This window comes from Dendropsophus ebraccatus, chromosome 3 (genome assembly GCF_027789765.1).
Source record: "Dendropsophus ebraccatus isolate aDenEbr1 chromosome 3, aDenEbr1.pat, whole genome shotgun sequence".
NCBI lineage: Eukaryota > Metazoa > Chordata > Amphibia > Anura > Hylidae > Dendropsophus > Dendropsophus ebraccatus.
In genome coordinates, this window is record NC_091456.1 from 116424075 (window position 1) to 116439739 (window position 15665).

A 15665-nucleotide genomic window follows, 5' to 3' on the forward strand; every position below is an offset into this window, starting at 1 on the left:
AGGAGGGAGTATGGGGGAGGGGGTCCTGTAGCTGGTTATGTGCCAGGAGTCAGTCACCAGTCATTATTGAGTTGCAGAATGTCAGATGGCTTACAGTTGCTCAGCCAATGGGAGCTGAGCAAGCTGAGTCACCTGACCAGGCAGGGGAGGGGGAGGCTGGTGTAATAGGACCTAGACCAGCCCTCCTGCTGATGACACATCGTCACTAGAAGGAGCTAATAGAGGAGCCTGGTGACAACAGTAATTAGGTATGAAGGAGTTTCTTACACTTCCTGGTGGGGGGTTGAGGGGGGGAAAGATAAAGAAGGAGGCCAGACAGGTAATTGAAGTATATTACAGTGTTATATAACTTTGTAATGTGCTTCAATTACTGGAAAAAAGTTTTTCATGGGAGTTGTCCTTTAACAATTGCCTGATGTGTATATAGTTGGTCTTCGACCAGTTCTTATTTCTATTCTGTTCTCCCCTCACTTTCCCTAATCTGCTACACTCCTTTTCCGCCCTCTTTCACTTCTTCTCCCCCCGCCCCTCCCTCCTTTTCCTGCCATAGCACAATTTATAGGTGCATATACGAGTGAGACATTAGTACCTATACTTCACTGTTTTTATGTTAGGCTGTTTCATGTGTAGCTCTGTGGTTAGCTAATCCCCATGATGTATCCATGTTACTTTTTTGAACTTTGTGATGTTATGGCTTATTCCCGGTTTTAATGTTCTATGAAAAATTTCAATAAACAATAGAATTTTTTTTAATAAAGAATGTAGCTTGAGATCAGAGCATTCTCGTATTTGTAGTAAAGGGGCTGGGGATGCATAGACTATTTCTAATGGTATTATATAAAAAAGAATCTATATATGGAGTGAAAAGTACACTGTGCAAGACTATAAGGGTGCCTTCATATCTACCGGATCTGCAGCGGATTTCACGCTGAGAGTTTGCAGCGAAATCCGCTGCGGATCCTGTAGTGTGAAGCTGAATGGGTCCCATACACGCAGTGGGACATTTATTTAACAGCGTAAAATTTTCGGGAATCAAGATTCTGGTATCGGGACATCACTTCACCAGACTAAAGTTTAATCCCAGCAACTTTTAGTGAGTGTCAGCTGTAATATACTGTATATGTGTTACTTATGTAGCCTTTGAACAGCCTTCTATAACTATACATCATCGGTTGGGAAAGAGGCAGCCCAAAGAATGCACAGACACGTTCTTTGAAGTGAGGGGGCGTCTACGATAAGCTCTACTGTTCAGTGGTTTAATACACAGTACAGAAAACCAGGAATTCCTGGTATCGTACTGAAAATTCAGTGCATCATGCAACTCTAATAGTAACATTACCTGAGAGATGACCTTGAAAGCAGCTGTTTTACCAAGCTTCTCCCCTCCTTTGCTTACGGACTCAGCTGAGTGTTTAGCAGTTTTTGCAGCCTCTTCAACTCCCTCTCGGATTTTGCGGCCTAGATCACTTTTGCCAACTTCATCAATGCTCTGCATAAATAAAATTGGTTTAAATGTTCAAAAAATGTATATTATTATTACTAGCAGAAATGGTGAACTCTTTAAAATATCTATCTACAACCTTAACTACATTCTGACCATGTACGCAACCAGCAATACATACTGTATGAATGTTTCTATTTAGTATTGTCCACTGGACATACATTGTTCTCAGTAGTTTCTACTCTATGAAGATCATTCAGTCAGAAAAAGTACTCCAATTTCCATGGTGCTTTACCTCAAGCTGGTGCTTTACACAGGCTGATTATTGTGCAAAAAAATTGTTAAATAGTTCAAATTTAAGTGATAAACATCTGGTGTAAATGTGCCAACTATCAAACTACAAAACGGACATTTGTTGGTATGTTGTTTTTTGCACCTTTTAAGCTGACCTCAAAATCAAAAATAGTTCTTAAAGTGACACCATCACCCCCTTTTTGCATTCTGACATCTCTGACATCTTTAGCGGTTTTCACACCTCATTTTATATAATACATGACGTATGCTTGTTCAAGTAAAAAGTCATCTTTTATCAACTGCAGATTGTGTTAAGTGGGTGGGGCCTCACGGCATTAGCGCCACTTAGCCCTGCCCACAATGCCACAGTTTGCCCCGCCCCCTCGCCAGCCATTGGAACAGACTGGCCTAAAGGTCTAGGCCCCACCTCCTCTAGGTCGGACCACCAATGGGCGTCAACTTAACACAATCTGCAGTTGATAAAAGATGACTTTTTACTGGAACAAGCACCATGACGTATGATATAAAATAAGGTATGAAAACTGCTAAATTTACCCATTACACCTGAGGAGAGATGCCAGAATGCACAAAGGGGGTGACAGTGTCACTTTAAGTCTTTGAGTGTAAACACAGTATATAGATACGAACACATTAATGAGCATTGAAAGCATACATACGAAGGCAATTACGATCGCATTAACAACTTTTCAAAGTGATTTATCTTCTTGTCTAAACGTCTATCGTTTAAGAAAAAAATATTGCTTGTCATTCTCTAAACAAGCGCTTAAGCTATTTACCTGTACGTCTAAAAGGATCCCAAAACTAGCTCCATAAGCTAAAGTATCAGAAAAAGACCTCAGTTATCACCGCCAAGGACGTAAGTGGTACATCCTAGCTGCAGTCAGCATTTGAAACCAAAGACTGTGAGAAGGCAAAATTTGGTGCAATGATGTTAAAAGAGTATTCCAACCATTTACATTTTTTGATATATTGCTACTCTACAATAGAAAATAAGAAACATCTTATTTTCACTAAACCACGCTTCCCCTGGGTCCTACTGTGGGGTCTTCAGGTCTCCCTAAACTATTTATGACAGCCAATCGCTGACTAAAGCAGGACAGCAACAAGCCCAGTGATTGGCTCAGCGGGCTGTCATTGCAGAATAGAGTCCCTCTCATAAGTGGGAATGGGAGCGTTCGGTAGCAAAACCAGAACACACCACAGGACCACCTTGGGGGAGCATGGTTAGGTGAAAATAAAATGTATCTAATTTTCTATGTAAGAGCAACAATACATCAAAAAGCAAAAATGGTCGGACTACCGCTTAAAGCGACTCTGTACCCACAATCTGACCCCCCCAAACCACTTGTACCTTCAGATAGCTGCTTTTAATCCAAGATCTGTCCTGGGGTCTGTTCGGCAGGGGATGCAGTTATTGTCATAAAAACAACTTTTAATCCGGCAGCGCTGTGTCTAACGGCCGGGGCTTACATTTGTATATGCATTAGGCTGGCACACCCTCTCTGTCCTTCCTCCCCACCCTCTTCATCATTAGGAATGCTCCAAGCAGATTGCTTCCTATTCCCCACCTGTGTGTATAATGAACATGGGCTGGATCGTTAATACACCTGTGCAAAGCTCAAACAGCAGTACATGTTCCTGGATCATTCCTAATGATGAGGATGGTGGGGAGGAAGGACAGAGAGGGTGTGCCAGCCTAATGCATATACAAATGTAAGCCCCGGCCGTTAGACACATCGCTGCCGATTAAAAGTTGTTTTTATGACAATAACTGCATCCCATGCCGAACAGACCCCAGGACAGATCTTGGATTAAAAGCAGCTATCTGAGGGTACAAGTGGTTTGGGGGGAACAGGTTGTGGGTACAGAGTTGCTTTAAATGCAACTCCAATTAAAGTGTAAGCAAATTGCGTTAAATGCTGTCTCAGCTGGTCTCTGTAAACTGCAAGCGGGCAGAAAAACCCTTGTTCCAACATAAGAATACCATACTATTAGCAGGTTAGAAGAATCGATAATATTAAACTGAAGTGTTTATAGGTAATCAGAGGTGGGTACATGTAATTTGGGGAGGTTACGGTCAACGTGCAGTGGTTACGTGTAATCTGGCGTGATTACGGGCAACCTGCGGTGGTTACAAGTAATCTGGGAGTAGCCCAAAAATATTACTATAATAAAAAGAGTGTTTTATTTTTTTGTATGTTTTTCACTATTTGTACTTTTACACTTTTTTTTAACTATATTACTATGATCACTGTGATATTTCTTTATACAAATAAGCAAGAAAAAAAGCTAGACACTATAGTAAAGCGCACACCACTATATCCAAACAAAATGCAAAGTTTATTGGGACAAACAAAAAACACACCACAACAAACAGCAATAAAATCAATTAAAAAACCACATAGGTTTGTAGAAAACTAAGTGGGAGGACAATATACCAATATACTCTCCTACTTTACCAGGGAATCAAACATGTTAGTGATGCTCCACATGATCAGATGTAAACTGTAAAGTGCATAAATAGAATGGCTGGCAAAAATACATATAAGATCTGTAGATAATAAATAGTAAACAATGTAAAAAGCCAAAAGTGCTACAGTACAAACGTGCAAATAAGTCATTAAATCATTGTAAACACCAGTGTAAACCTCTGACATAGAAAAGGAGCCAGACCCTATATGCAACATCCAGGGCCGGACTGTAACTTACAATCAGCCCTGGCAGTGAAACCCCAGCAGCCCACATACCATATCATGGATAGCCGTGTAAAATACACGCTGTAGCAAATACTGCTTTATTTAGCCGTGTCCCCACTACTCCCTTAAGCATGTGAACCCCACCATCAGCACCTAAAAATACTGCTATAACATAATCTGCTGCGGATTTGATGCAGCATATTTATGCATTCATTTCAACTGATTAAATCAGAAGCATCAAATCCGCAATGGATTAGGTATGAATGTGCCCTTAAAGGGAACCTGTGGGGTCTATACCAGATGCACAGCTATAGATCCCGGCGTACAGGTCAGGGACTGGACCTTTAGTCCAGTGTAAACCTTTATAATAATTCTTTTCATTACCAGCTGAAGTGTCACAGAGGTGGAGCCACAGCAGCACCTTCTGCCCCCACCCCTTCCTGCTCTGACTGATGGACATATAGGCTGCTGCGGCTGCTGTTGTGAAACTTTAGTTGGTAATGAAAAGGACAATTATAAAAGTTTACACTGGACTAAAGTTCCTGTCAGTGATATCTCCCTCACACCTGTCTGCTGAGATCTACAGCCCTAGACCTGGTACAGACCTCACAGATTCCCTTTATAGGAGAAAAACATGGGCCCCTTCTTCCAGAAACAGCGCCACACTCTTCTTCAGTTTGTGTGAGGTATTGCAGCTCATCTATCTATCTATCTATCTATCTATCTATCGTATAAGTAGGGCCCCAGGACAAATTTTAGGATATATAATGGTAGCACAGGAAAAAAAATTCTGTGCATAATACGGTCATAGTTAGTAACACCTGTAAGCAAATATCACCATACTGTACACATTACTGCCATACTGTTACTAAGCAAACCAATATTGCCCAGCCTACCCCTAAGCGCGGTCCCGGGGGCGGGACGGAGACAAGCCACCGCAGCCCCCTCCCACCACCACAGCCTGCTCCTCTTGGCCCGGCTGGCCCGCTTCTGATATACTCCTCTAATCCAATGAACGAGGGGCCGACGCTCCTACTCCACGTTGATTGGATTGGATGAGTATGTCAGGAGCGGGTGGGCAGAGAAAAGTGGGCTGCGGTGACGGGGGCACAGCATTGTTTTTTTTTACTTATTATGCGGCCCACGGACTGGTAACCCGGCCAGCCGAGCAGGCATTTGCCCGGCTTGCCAGATTACCAGTCCGGCCCTGGCAACATCAATTCAGTTACATGGGAGCAGATGCCCTGGTACAGACCCAACGCGTGTCGACATGCGTTGGGTCTGTACCAGGGCATCTGCTCCCATGTAACTGAATTGATGTTGCATATTGGGTCTGGCTACTTTTCTATGTCAGAGGTTTACACTGGCGTTTACAATGATTTAAATGACTTATTTGCACGTTTGTACTGTAGCACTTTTGGCTTTTTACATTGTGTATTATTTATAAGATCTACAGATCTTTTTTGTATTTTTGCCAGCCATTCTATTTATGCACTTTACAGTTTACATCTGATCATGTGGAGCATCACTAACATGTTTGATTCCCTGGTAAAGTAGGAGAGTATATTGGTATATTGTCCTCCCACTTAGTTTTCTACAAACCTATGTGTTTTTTTAATTGATTTTATTGCTGTTTGTTGTGGTGTGTTTTTTGTTTGTCCCAATAAACTTTGCATTTTGTTTGGATATAAGTGGTGTGCGCTTTACTATAGTGTCCAGCTTTTTTCTTGCTTATTTGTATAAGGTTGTTTTTTTGGACACTTAGCTGAACCCCTCGTTTTTCTTGTATTCTTGGTGAGCTCCCCCATATCTTAGATTGGAATTTACTGTGATATTTCTATCACAGTGATCATAGTTCAGTGACAGGGACCAATGTTCAGAGTTGACTGCTTCTGAAGTACATTCGCACTTCAGATGCAGTCTGGACGCAGAGGAGGAAGGACCTCCCTGGATCAGGTGAGTATATCTGCTTCAGGGGTGGGGTGGGGGGGGCGACCAGGGGGGATAGGGGGCCACTGGGGGGGGGGGGGGGGGGGGGGCACAGTATCACTTTTTATCCCCGGTCACCAATGATTTATAGTGACAGGGGATAAAAATTGCTGGTCACTGCATGCAACAAGCGATCAGCGGTATATAGTATATACCGCTGATCGCTTGTACCAGGACCACACAGGGTGGTCCCCGATCACTGCTCCATGCTCTCCGCTACTTCCGGTGGCAGAGAGAATGGGGCTTTTCACAGTGATGGGGGCGGCCACAGTGATGGGGGCGGATGATGGCCGCCCGGGGAGGGTTAGTGATTCCCTACTAGGGGGTTAATCTGGGGGGTGGGGGGAGACACTTTTTCATCTCCCCTCACAGTGAGGGGAGATAAAAGCATGCAGCGGTGCCGGTAATGCTTAGGACGGACCCCACACACTGCCCTGACCCCTCAGCTACCTCCGGTAGCTGGGGGGACGGCATGGGGGCCTCACCAGCGCCATGGCATTATTTTCTGCCATCGCTGTAAAAAGCTGATGGCAGCAGAATAAAGCCCATTTAGTGATCGCCGTAAAAAGCCGTATCGGCGGTCACTAAAGGGTTAAAGTGACACTGTCACCCCCTTTTTTGCATTCTGACTTCTTTACACAGGTGTAAAAGGTAAATTTAGCAGTTTTCATACCTTAAAGGGGTTGTCCGGCGATAAAAAATTATTCACAGAATAACACACATTACAAAGTTATACAACTTTGTAATGTATGTTATGTCTGTGAATGGCCCCCTTCCCCGTGTCCCACCACCCCCCACCCGTGTACCCGAAAGTGTGGTGCGCTATACATACCTGTCACGTGCCGACCACGGTCTCCGATCCTCAGCAGTGACGTCTTCTTCGGGCGGCCAGCGGATCTTCCCGAGTGCTGGCCGCCCTCTGCAGCGTCATCCGAAGCTCAGCCGCGATTGGCTGAGCATAACTGTGCTCAGCCAATCGCAGCTGAGCAGCTAATGACGTGGCCGCGTCATAGTTCACCCCTATGATAGCACATATTCGCAGCGGTATTAACATCCCGCTGTGAATATGTGCTTTAACTCCCTGGTGCCCGCAGCCCCGCTGTCGCATCCCTCATCCCCGGCGGCGGCACGTCCCCCCCCATCCCAGCCACTTCCCCCCCCATCAGCCCATCTCCGGCCCGCCGCCCGATCTGAGCGGGACCTGAGCCGGCAGCCTCACTGCAGCCGTGCCGCCGAGCAGGTACTGTATGCTCTCGGCGACGGGATGCGGGCGGCGGCGGGCTCGGCTGATGGGGGGGATGTGGCTGGGATGGGGGGATGCGACGGCGGGGCTGCGGGCACCAGGGAGTTAAAGTACATATTCACAGCGGGATGTTAATCCCGCTGCGAATATGTGCTATCATAGGGGTGAATTGATACCGGATCCGCAGCGGTTCTCACTTCGAATCCGCAGAAGTGAGACCCGCTGCGGATCCGGTAGGTGTGAAGGCACCCTCAAGGTTGATTTATCACCTTCATCCTCAATGCCATTTTTCTGATATCTTACTTTTTAATAATATGTAAATTCAGTGGTTCGGTGCACTAGAGAGGTACTTCAGGTACCACTATTCATGAAGAGGGAGGTAGGCTGACATATGTATTGAGGCTGTAGTACCATACCAGTGCATCAACCCGCCTATAAAGCATATCAATAAGGCAGGTTGCATCCACACGTCCATAAAGTTTGTCAACAAGTGTGGACCCGCAATTGCGGAATGACTACACAATTGCGGATGGCACAAATCCATATATATTACAGTGTCGTGATCCAACGGAAATGGTCACCATTTACTCAGGAATGGGTCCATGTATTGCAGAGAGCTGAAGATGATATAGACCAGTGCTTCTCAAACTGTGAGGCGGGCCTCACCAGTGAGGCGCCCCCTAGTTGTTGGTGAGGCCCAGCTGGGGAGTCAGTTTTCACAAAACTGCACAGTCCTTTTGCTGTTTGCAAAAAATCTCAATTTTAGCAAAATTATTAATTTATTTTGTACTTGCTTTATTAGTATCTAGAGCTTGGGAGATAGGTGAAAGGTAGCCCTAGCATAATTTTTAGCTTTTAAATGGACTTTCACCACAGATAGTGAGGCCCAGGCACCCTCTTGGTCAGTCTGGTGAGGACCAGGCATTGCCTTGGTTTTTTAGATGAGGCTCCAGTAGAAAAAGTTTGAGAAGCGCTGCTATAGACAGCCCTACAAAAGTGTTATCTAGCGCTGCAAAAACATGACTACTTTTTTACAGAGGCAGCACCGCAGTTGTCTCAAGTTCAGCTGTGGTTTGCAGCTAAGCTCCATTCACTTCAATAGAACTAAGTTGCAAACTCCCAAACTGAAGACAAGAGCAGTGCTGTATCTGGAAGAAGATGGCCATGTTTTGTAGCACTGGATAACCCCTTTAATGCAGCCTAAGATATCAGGAAAATGACGCAATAATAAAATGGTAATAAAACTAACGTCTTCTAACTAATGTACTCAGAGTCTCCTGCCCTAATGGAACATTAAAGGTTACATTATTCTAACCTGCTGTTAATTTCTCTTTAACACTTTTTTCCCCATTAGTTCTTCATCAATTAAGGACACTGCAGATTATGCTTTTGTAGCAAACAGGATTTAAAAATTCTGGTTTATATAATGTGATAGAAAATCCTACAGTTTTTAGCACTTATAGACATGTTTCTGTTTAAACCACAGCATTTTTATTGCAGAGATGCCCATCTGGGTCTAGGAGATCACACACAGCATGACCATGGTACAATAGTACAAAGGTACACATTTGTATGCTATTGTCCTTAGAGATAATGTTACTAATAGAATCAACTCAGAGGTAACACAGTGCAGGGGATGCCAAACTGGTCTACTACAGCACAGTAGCTAAGTTAGTTAGGTTATCACTACCCACCATTAAAACAATTCGATTGGTGTCTGGGTGCACATGTTCACCATAAAAAGTTAAATCTTACCTCTTTGACAGAGTCTGTTATTTCTTCAAATTTCTTTTTAAACACCTCGGAAGTTTTCATTGTTTCAGATTCTATTGATTTCTATTATGCAATAGAAAAGCAAGCATTTGAGGTGATTAATTTTCTCTAACAGTCATATTAAAATTGGAAAAACACTGTAGATTTAAAATTTATGTTAAAGTGTACCTGTCACTACAAATAATTTTTGGCATGTTTGGCACACGTATCAAAAGTTATTAATCACAGCAGGCCTCACTGCTGAGACTGGCTCTGATCAGAAAATATAGCCATGATTGCGGTAGCGTGATCCACTTCCTGGCTAGCCGCGCATTCCGTCAATATTTTACAATGTACGCCTATGAGAAAATATTGATGAATGAGCGGGAAGTGGATTGCATTGCCACGATCTCTCTATGGCTATATCTCTGTGATCAATAACTTTTGACATGTCTGATGACATGTCAAAAGGTATTTGTGGTGACAGTGCCCACTTAATATACTTGGCACACAACCCGAAGAACATTTTAACTACTCAGTTACATGACTAATTTTAGGCTTAAAAGGGAATCCTAAGATTAAATAGAATCTGTCAGCACCCAGACCCGATCAGAGGAGCTGACACAGTAGATAGTAGGCCCCTTGTTAGCATGGTACTTCTGTGATGGCATCCAAGGAGTAGAATATGTGCAATATCAGATATCAGGTCTCGTACTGTAATGAACTGTCAAAGAGGAGTAGTGGTTTAGTGTCTTTGTGGCTCTTTGGTACTCCTCACCACTACTTTCTCCTTCCTCTTCTCCATAAATATGCTGCTGGACACCTGACAGATTCCCTTTAAACTTATCATTGCTGCTAAGTATCTTCTCTTTGGGGGTCCCACCTTTGGGACCCCACTGAACACATGAATAGGAGTCCTTTGTTACCAAAGTGAATAGAATGGAGGAACGCTTACTTTTACATGGTCCGAGGACTTCATACAGCATGTTTTTTTTTTTAATTTTGATTATTAAAAGACAACTACGGCCAAAATATAATTTTTGATATTTTATTACATATGCAAAGTTAGATAAAAGCCTAATATATACTAATTATAAGAAATGCACATATAGTGCTATTTCCCTCAATTTAGCAGTTCAGATACGCTTCATTTTCTCAAAAAAAACTGTGACATCACGAATCCTGTTCACTGTATGTACCTAATGTGTCTAGCAGGTGGCGCTGTATAGTGTAGAAATTACAAGTGAAAAGAGGGAGGAGGGGATGGTGGCATATCAAAGGCATTTATGGTTGGAGAGGAGCTGGAGGGACATGGGGAATATTTAGTGATGCTACTGGGCAGGGGGGGTTTAATGCAGGCACAGAGTCTCCTGTCAGGAGGGGAGCTAGATCTAGAGGATCAGCATCCCTGCAAGCCTGTGTGATGGCATAACAGAGGAGCCTAGACCCGGCAGGAGCCCCTGTACACCAGCAACTACAGGAGGTGGTTTGGGATAGACATCGACAGCCCTGCAAGCTTGCGCGATTGCAGAACATGAGCCTGGAATTCCGGGCTCCTCTCTTCTACGATCGCACAAGCTTGCAGGGCTGCCGATTCTGATCCACCTCCCCTTTAAGTACATACAGTGCACAGGATTAAGACATAACAGTTTTATGGATAAAATGAAGCCTACCTGAACTACTAAATTGAGGGAAATAGCACTATATGTGCATTTCCCATAATTAGCATATATTAGGATGTTGTTTAACTTAGCCTATGTAATAACATATCAAAAGTTATACTTTGGCCGGAGTTCTCCTTTAATTTTAATCTAAATAATCTTAAACTATGTAGAGGGTGCAACATGTCAGCAACAGTGAAATGAAAGAGTTAACAAAAAAAAAAGCAGATATATGGCATGGGCCACTTGTGCTTATCTGGCAGACTGAATGATAGGTTGGAAGAATTAGGAGAGAAAAGGTAAAAGGAGAATAGAAGAACAAGAAGAAAAAGAACAGAGCGGAAGAACCAAGATGAGAATAAAAAGTGTGTTCTGGGGTGGTGGGTTGGGCAAAATGGAGGCTAGGAGAGGGGTCCTGTAGGATCAGCAGTACATAGTGGATTTACAGTCCTCAGAGAAGTGACATGGGTTCACGGGTAACAGATCCACAGCGGATTTCATGCTGTGAGTTCGCAGCAAAGTCTGGTGCGGATCCCTTCACTGTCACTTTCAATATGATTACATACTCGCAGCGGAATTGTCCTCCCACTGTGAGTATGTAGAAGGCTTCGGCTTGCTTCAGGGGCTCCCGGGGTCTGGTTGTCCCGCTCAGCCAATCAGTGCGCTGCCCCACCACAGCCACAGATTGGCTGAGTGGGAGATCCAGACGCTGTATGTAATCGTATTGAAAGTGACAGTGAAGGGATCCGCAGTGGATTTCACTGTGAACTTGCAGTGTGAACCCACCCTGAGGGGAATCTGTCAACACTAGGACCCAACCCGAGTTGCTGACAGTGTTATATAGGTGACAGCACCCTAGTGGACATAGTACCTCAGGTTTATCTGTCCATGTAACAGAAACCACACAGTCCCTGTTTTCTTACTATACCAACAGTCAAAAAGGAGTTGATGCTCTGTGGCCGTGCCGATATGGCAGGCCTGATCCCTGGTCCCTCCTCCATTTAAATAATATTTTCATCTTGCAGTGCTGCTCTAAGACACTTGCATGGGTGTAGGTTTCAGCATTACCAGTGACTTCCTTTTAAGAGAAAAACTTTAACCCTGGATGCCGTCCCTTTAAGAGCGACTTGGGTCCCTTTAAAAGCGACCTGGGTCCCTTTAAAAGCGACCTGGGTCCCTTTAAAAGCGACCTGGGTCCCTTTAAAAGCGACCTGGGTCCCTTTAAAAGCGACCTGGGTCCCTTTAAAAGCAACCTGGGTCCCTTTAAAAGCAACCTGGGTCCCTTTAAAAGCAACCTGGGTCCCTTTAAAAGCAACCTGGGTCCCTTTAAAAGCAACCTGGGTCCCTTTAAAAGCAACCTGGGTCCCTTTAAAAGCAACCTGGGTCCCTTTAAAAGCAACCTGGGTCCCTTTAAAAGCAACCTGGGTCCCTTTAAAAGCAACCTGGGTCCCTTTAAAAGCAACCTGGGTCCCTTTAAAAGCAACCTGGGTCCCTTTAAAAGCAACCTGGGTCCCTTTAAAAGCAACCTGGGTCCCTTTAAAAGCAACCTGGGTCCCTTTAAAAGCAACCTGGGTCCCTTTAAAAGCAACCTGGGTCCCTTTAAAAGCAACCTGGGTCCCTTTAAAAGCAACCTGGGTCCCTTTAAAAGCAACCTGGGTCCCTTTAAAAGCAACCTGGGTCCCTTTAAAAGCAACCTGGGTCCCTTTAAAAGCAACCTGGGTCCCTTTAAAAGCAACCTGGGTCCCTTTAAAAGCAACCTGGGTCCCTTTAAAAGCAACCTGGGTCCCTTTAAGAGCGGCTCTGCTACTTATAATGGTAAAGATCATTGCTCGGTTACCATGACAATCTTACTCATGTCAGTGAGACAAAATCGTTAAAGGGGTTGGCCACTTTATAGTAAAATAGGTCAGTACAAAGTAAATCAGACTCCCCTTCACCATGCTGTGGTGCCCTGCTCTGTTTTGTTTCAGTCCATAAAATGACCGACATGGAGGAGCATGTGACCATGCCCTGTCCACTGTGTCCTCCATAGACATATACAGGCTCAGTGGTGGACACTGGGGGGCGGGGCTTGGTCACATGCTCGTCCATGTAAGCAATCTTATGGACCAAAACACCACAGAGCAGGGCAACCCAGCCAGCAGGAGGGGAGCCAGATATTAGCTCTATGAGGTACACAGGGAGCTGCTGTCAGTACATACAGTGAGTACACCTGCTAATACTGTACACTGAGCAATTTTACTATAAAAAGTGGCCAATCCCTTAAAGGACATTCCATCTTCTACATCTTCTATTGGCCAATAGGGGACATGTGACTGAGTGGATGTTGTGATTAGGGATGGTCCGAACCCGCCGAGGTTCGGGTTGGCTGAACCTGAACGCTCGGCATCGGATTACCGCTGTCTGCCCGCTCCGTGCAGCGGGCGGATACAGCGGGAGGACCGCCTGGAAAACTGGGATACAGCCTATGGCTATGGCTGTATCCCAGTTTTCCAGGCGTTCCTCCCGCTGGATCCGCCCGCTGCACGGAGCGGGCGGACAGCGGTAATCATTGCGGATGGTTCGGGTTCGTACGAACTCGGTTCGGACCACCCCTAGTTGTGATACATTGCCTGACAAGACCTTAAGAGTTACTATTGGCTGCTATATTTCAGCTATTTGCATATGTGCTGTGATTGGCTGTCAGCGGTTAAAGTGTGGCCATTATTTCCAATGGGCCATTATTTTCTGTGGGAAATTAGGGATCTTTAAACATAAATTTCTTAAAAACGACACTTCCAATCGAAACAAAAAATAGATAGCACACCTCACACCGCCAAGGGCTTCGAAACGCAGTTTGAATAGCGTCTGTGCGCAAAGCGGTTCGGGCTGTATTACGCGCAGAAAAATGGCTGGAAGAAGAAGAAACGGAAACGGAAGAAGAAGAAGATTACGGATTACAATATAGTGCTTTTCAAGCACTATAATTATTATTGTAGAAGAGGGGGAAGGAACAAGGAGTAAGGCGAGAAAGTGCAGCTACAGAGCCTCAACACCTTTTTGACTCTTTATTACACTAATCAATACAGATTGCACAGTTTCTGCTACATGAAAAGATAAACCAGAGATCCCATGTCCACCAGGGTGCTGTCACCTATATAACAGGTGTCCGAGTGCTGAAAGATTCCTTTTAAAGTGTACCTGTAGTTATAACTTTCAAAATCTAAATCAACAGTATATGGGATATAAAGCAAATTTCAATTTACATTTTTTTTTTTTTTTGTTGGTTATCATGGAAAACACAGCACTTCCTGTTTTCTGACTTTTTTTTTCTCCAAAAACAGGAAACAGTCAGAAAAAAAAGAAGCCCTGTGTATCCCAGGCCATCTGAGCGCTCACAGAGAGAAGGCAGTCATGTGATTGACAAATTGATCCGTGACTCTCTGTACTGGACGGAATTCCTTTGTTTAGTCTGTTTTTTCAACCAGCACTAGCTAGTCAGCAAACCTGCCTTCAGGAGACTGGACCTGGATTTCTGGTAAAGTCCAGCTTTGTTTTACAGCATGAGAGCAGCAAAAAAAAATAATGAATCTAAATTACAAGCTACTGTTGATTAGATTTTAAAAATTAATAACGACAGTGAAACTTTGAGTTGTGTCCCATCAGGCTAATACTTGGAGATATGCTCCATAAGGACATAAGAATGTCATATATAGGGGTGCCCACCTCCAACCTCTTAAGGACATTTTCACAATATACAGTATAGATATAGGGGAGAGTTATCAAGCTAATAGTAAGACTGTCTTTGTTACCCATAGCAACTGATCAAAGCTTAACTTTCATATACTAATAAAATGCTAACACTCTAGAAAACAAAGCTGAGCTCTCATTGTTTGCTACAGGCAACAAAAAGACAGCATAAATCTGCCCTATAGTATATTGTAGGTTCCTGCTATAGAACTTAGGCAATGCTTTATAAACCCTTTAAAAGGAAAAAAGGTATATTAAGTCATATAAATATTTTTTCCAGACACACAGAACATACAAATTTCCTGCGGGCTTGCTGCAGAGCATCAGACTCCTCGAATTTCTTAGCTTCTTCTCTAAACTTCTTAATATTTTCATTCATTTCTTTGTTTTTTGAAAGTTCCTGCTTAATATCATCGAGGAGCCCAGCCAAGAAGCCTCTTCTTCCTTGTGATGCATAGCAACGTAACTGAAAACAAGCAAAACTAAAAATGTGTTCAAAGCAATATATTGAATTTATATATTGAAAAGATGACTTTATGATGACTTTATGATGGCCTGAGTCAGAGGTAAAGGTAGCAACAGGAAAAGGTAGCAACTCTGATCAGAGAAGACATTACATGTGAATCACTAGATACATACAGCACCCCCATGTCCTGAACAACTCAGAACTAGACTAGATGCAGCAGGTGGTTTTTTCTCCATACACAAAAAAACACTTCTAACAATGCCAGATACCTGTGATATAGAGGGGTCACACATAGTGATATAGAGGGCCCAGCCACGGTGATATAGAGGGCTCAGCCACGGTGATATAGAGGGCTCACACATAGTCATGTAGA

At 43.8% G+C, this 15665-nt stretch overlaps 1 protein-coding gene across 1 annotated transcript in view; it reads right to left on the reverse strand.

The window, feature by feature from the left end:
* TIMM44 (translocase of inner mitochondrial membrane 44) overlaps positions 1-15665 on the reverse strand; it is a 182686-nt gene that overhangs the window by 135370 nt on the left and 31651 nt on the right. Inside the window, exons 3-5 of the mRNA XM_069964528.1 lie at positions 15122-15292; positions 9440-9520; positions 1340-1489 (exon numbers count right to left, since the gene is read on the reverse strand). Of these exons, the coding sequence (XP_069820629.1) occupies positions 1340-1489; positions 9440-9520; positions 15122-15292 (402 nt within the window). The remainder of the gene's footprint in view (positions 1-1339; positions 1490-9439; positions 9521-15121; positions 15293-15665) is intronic.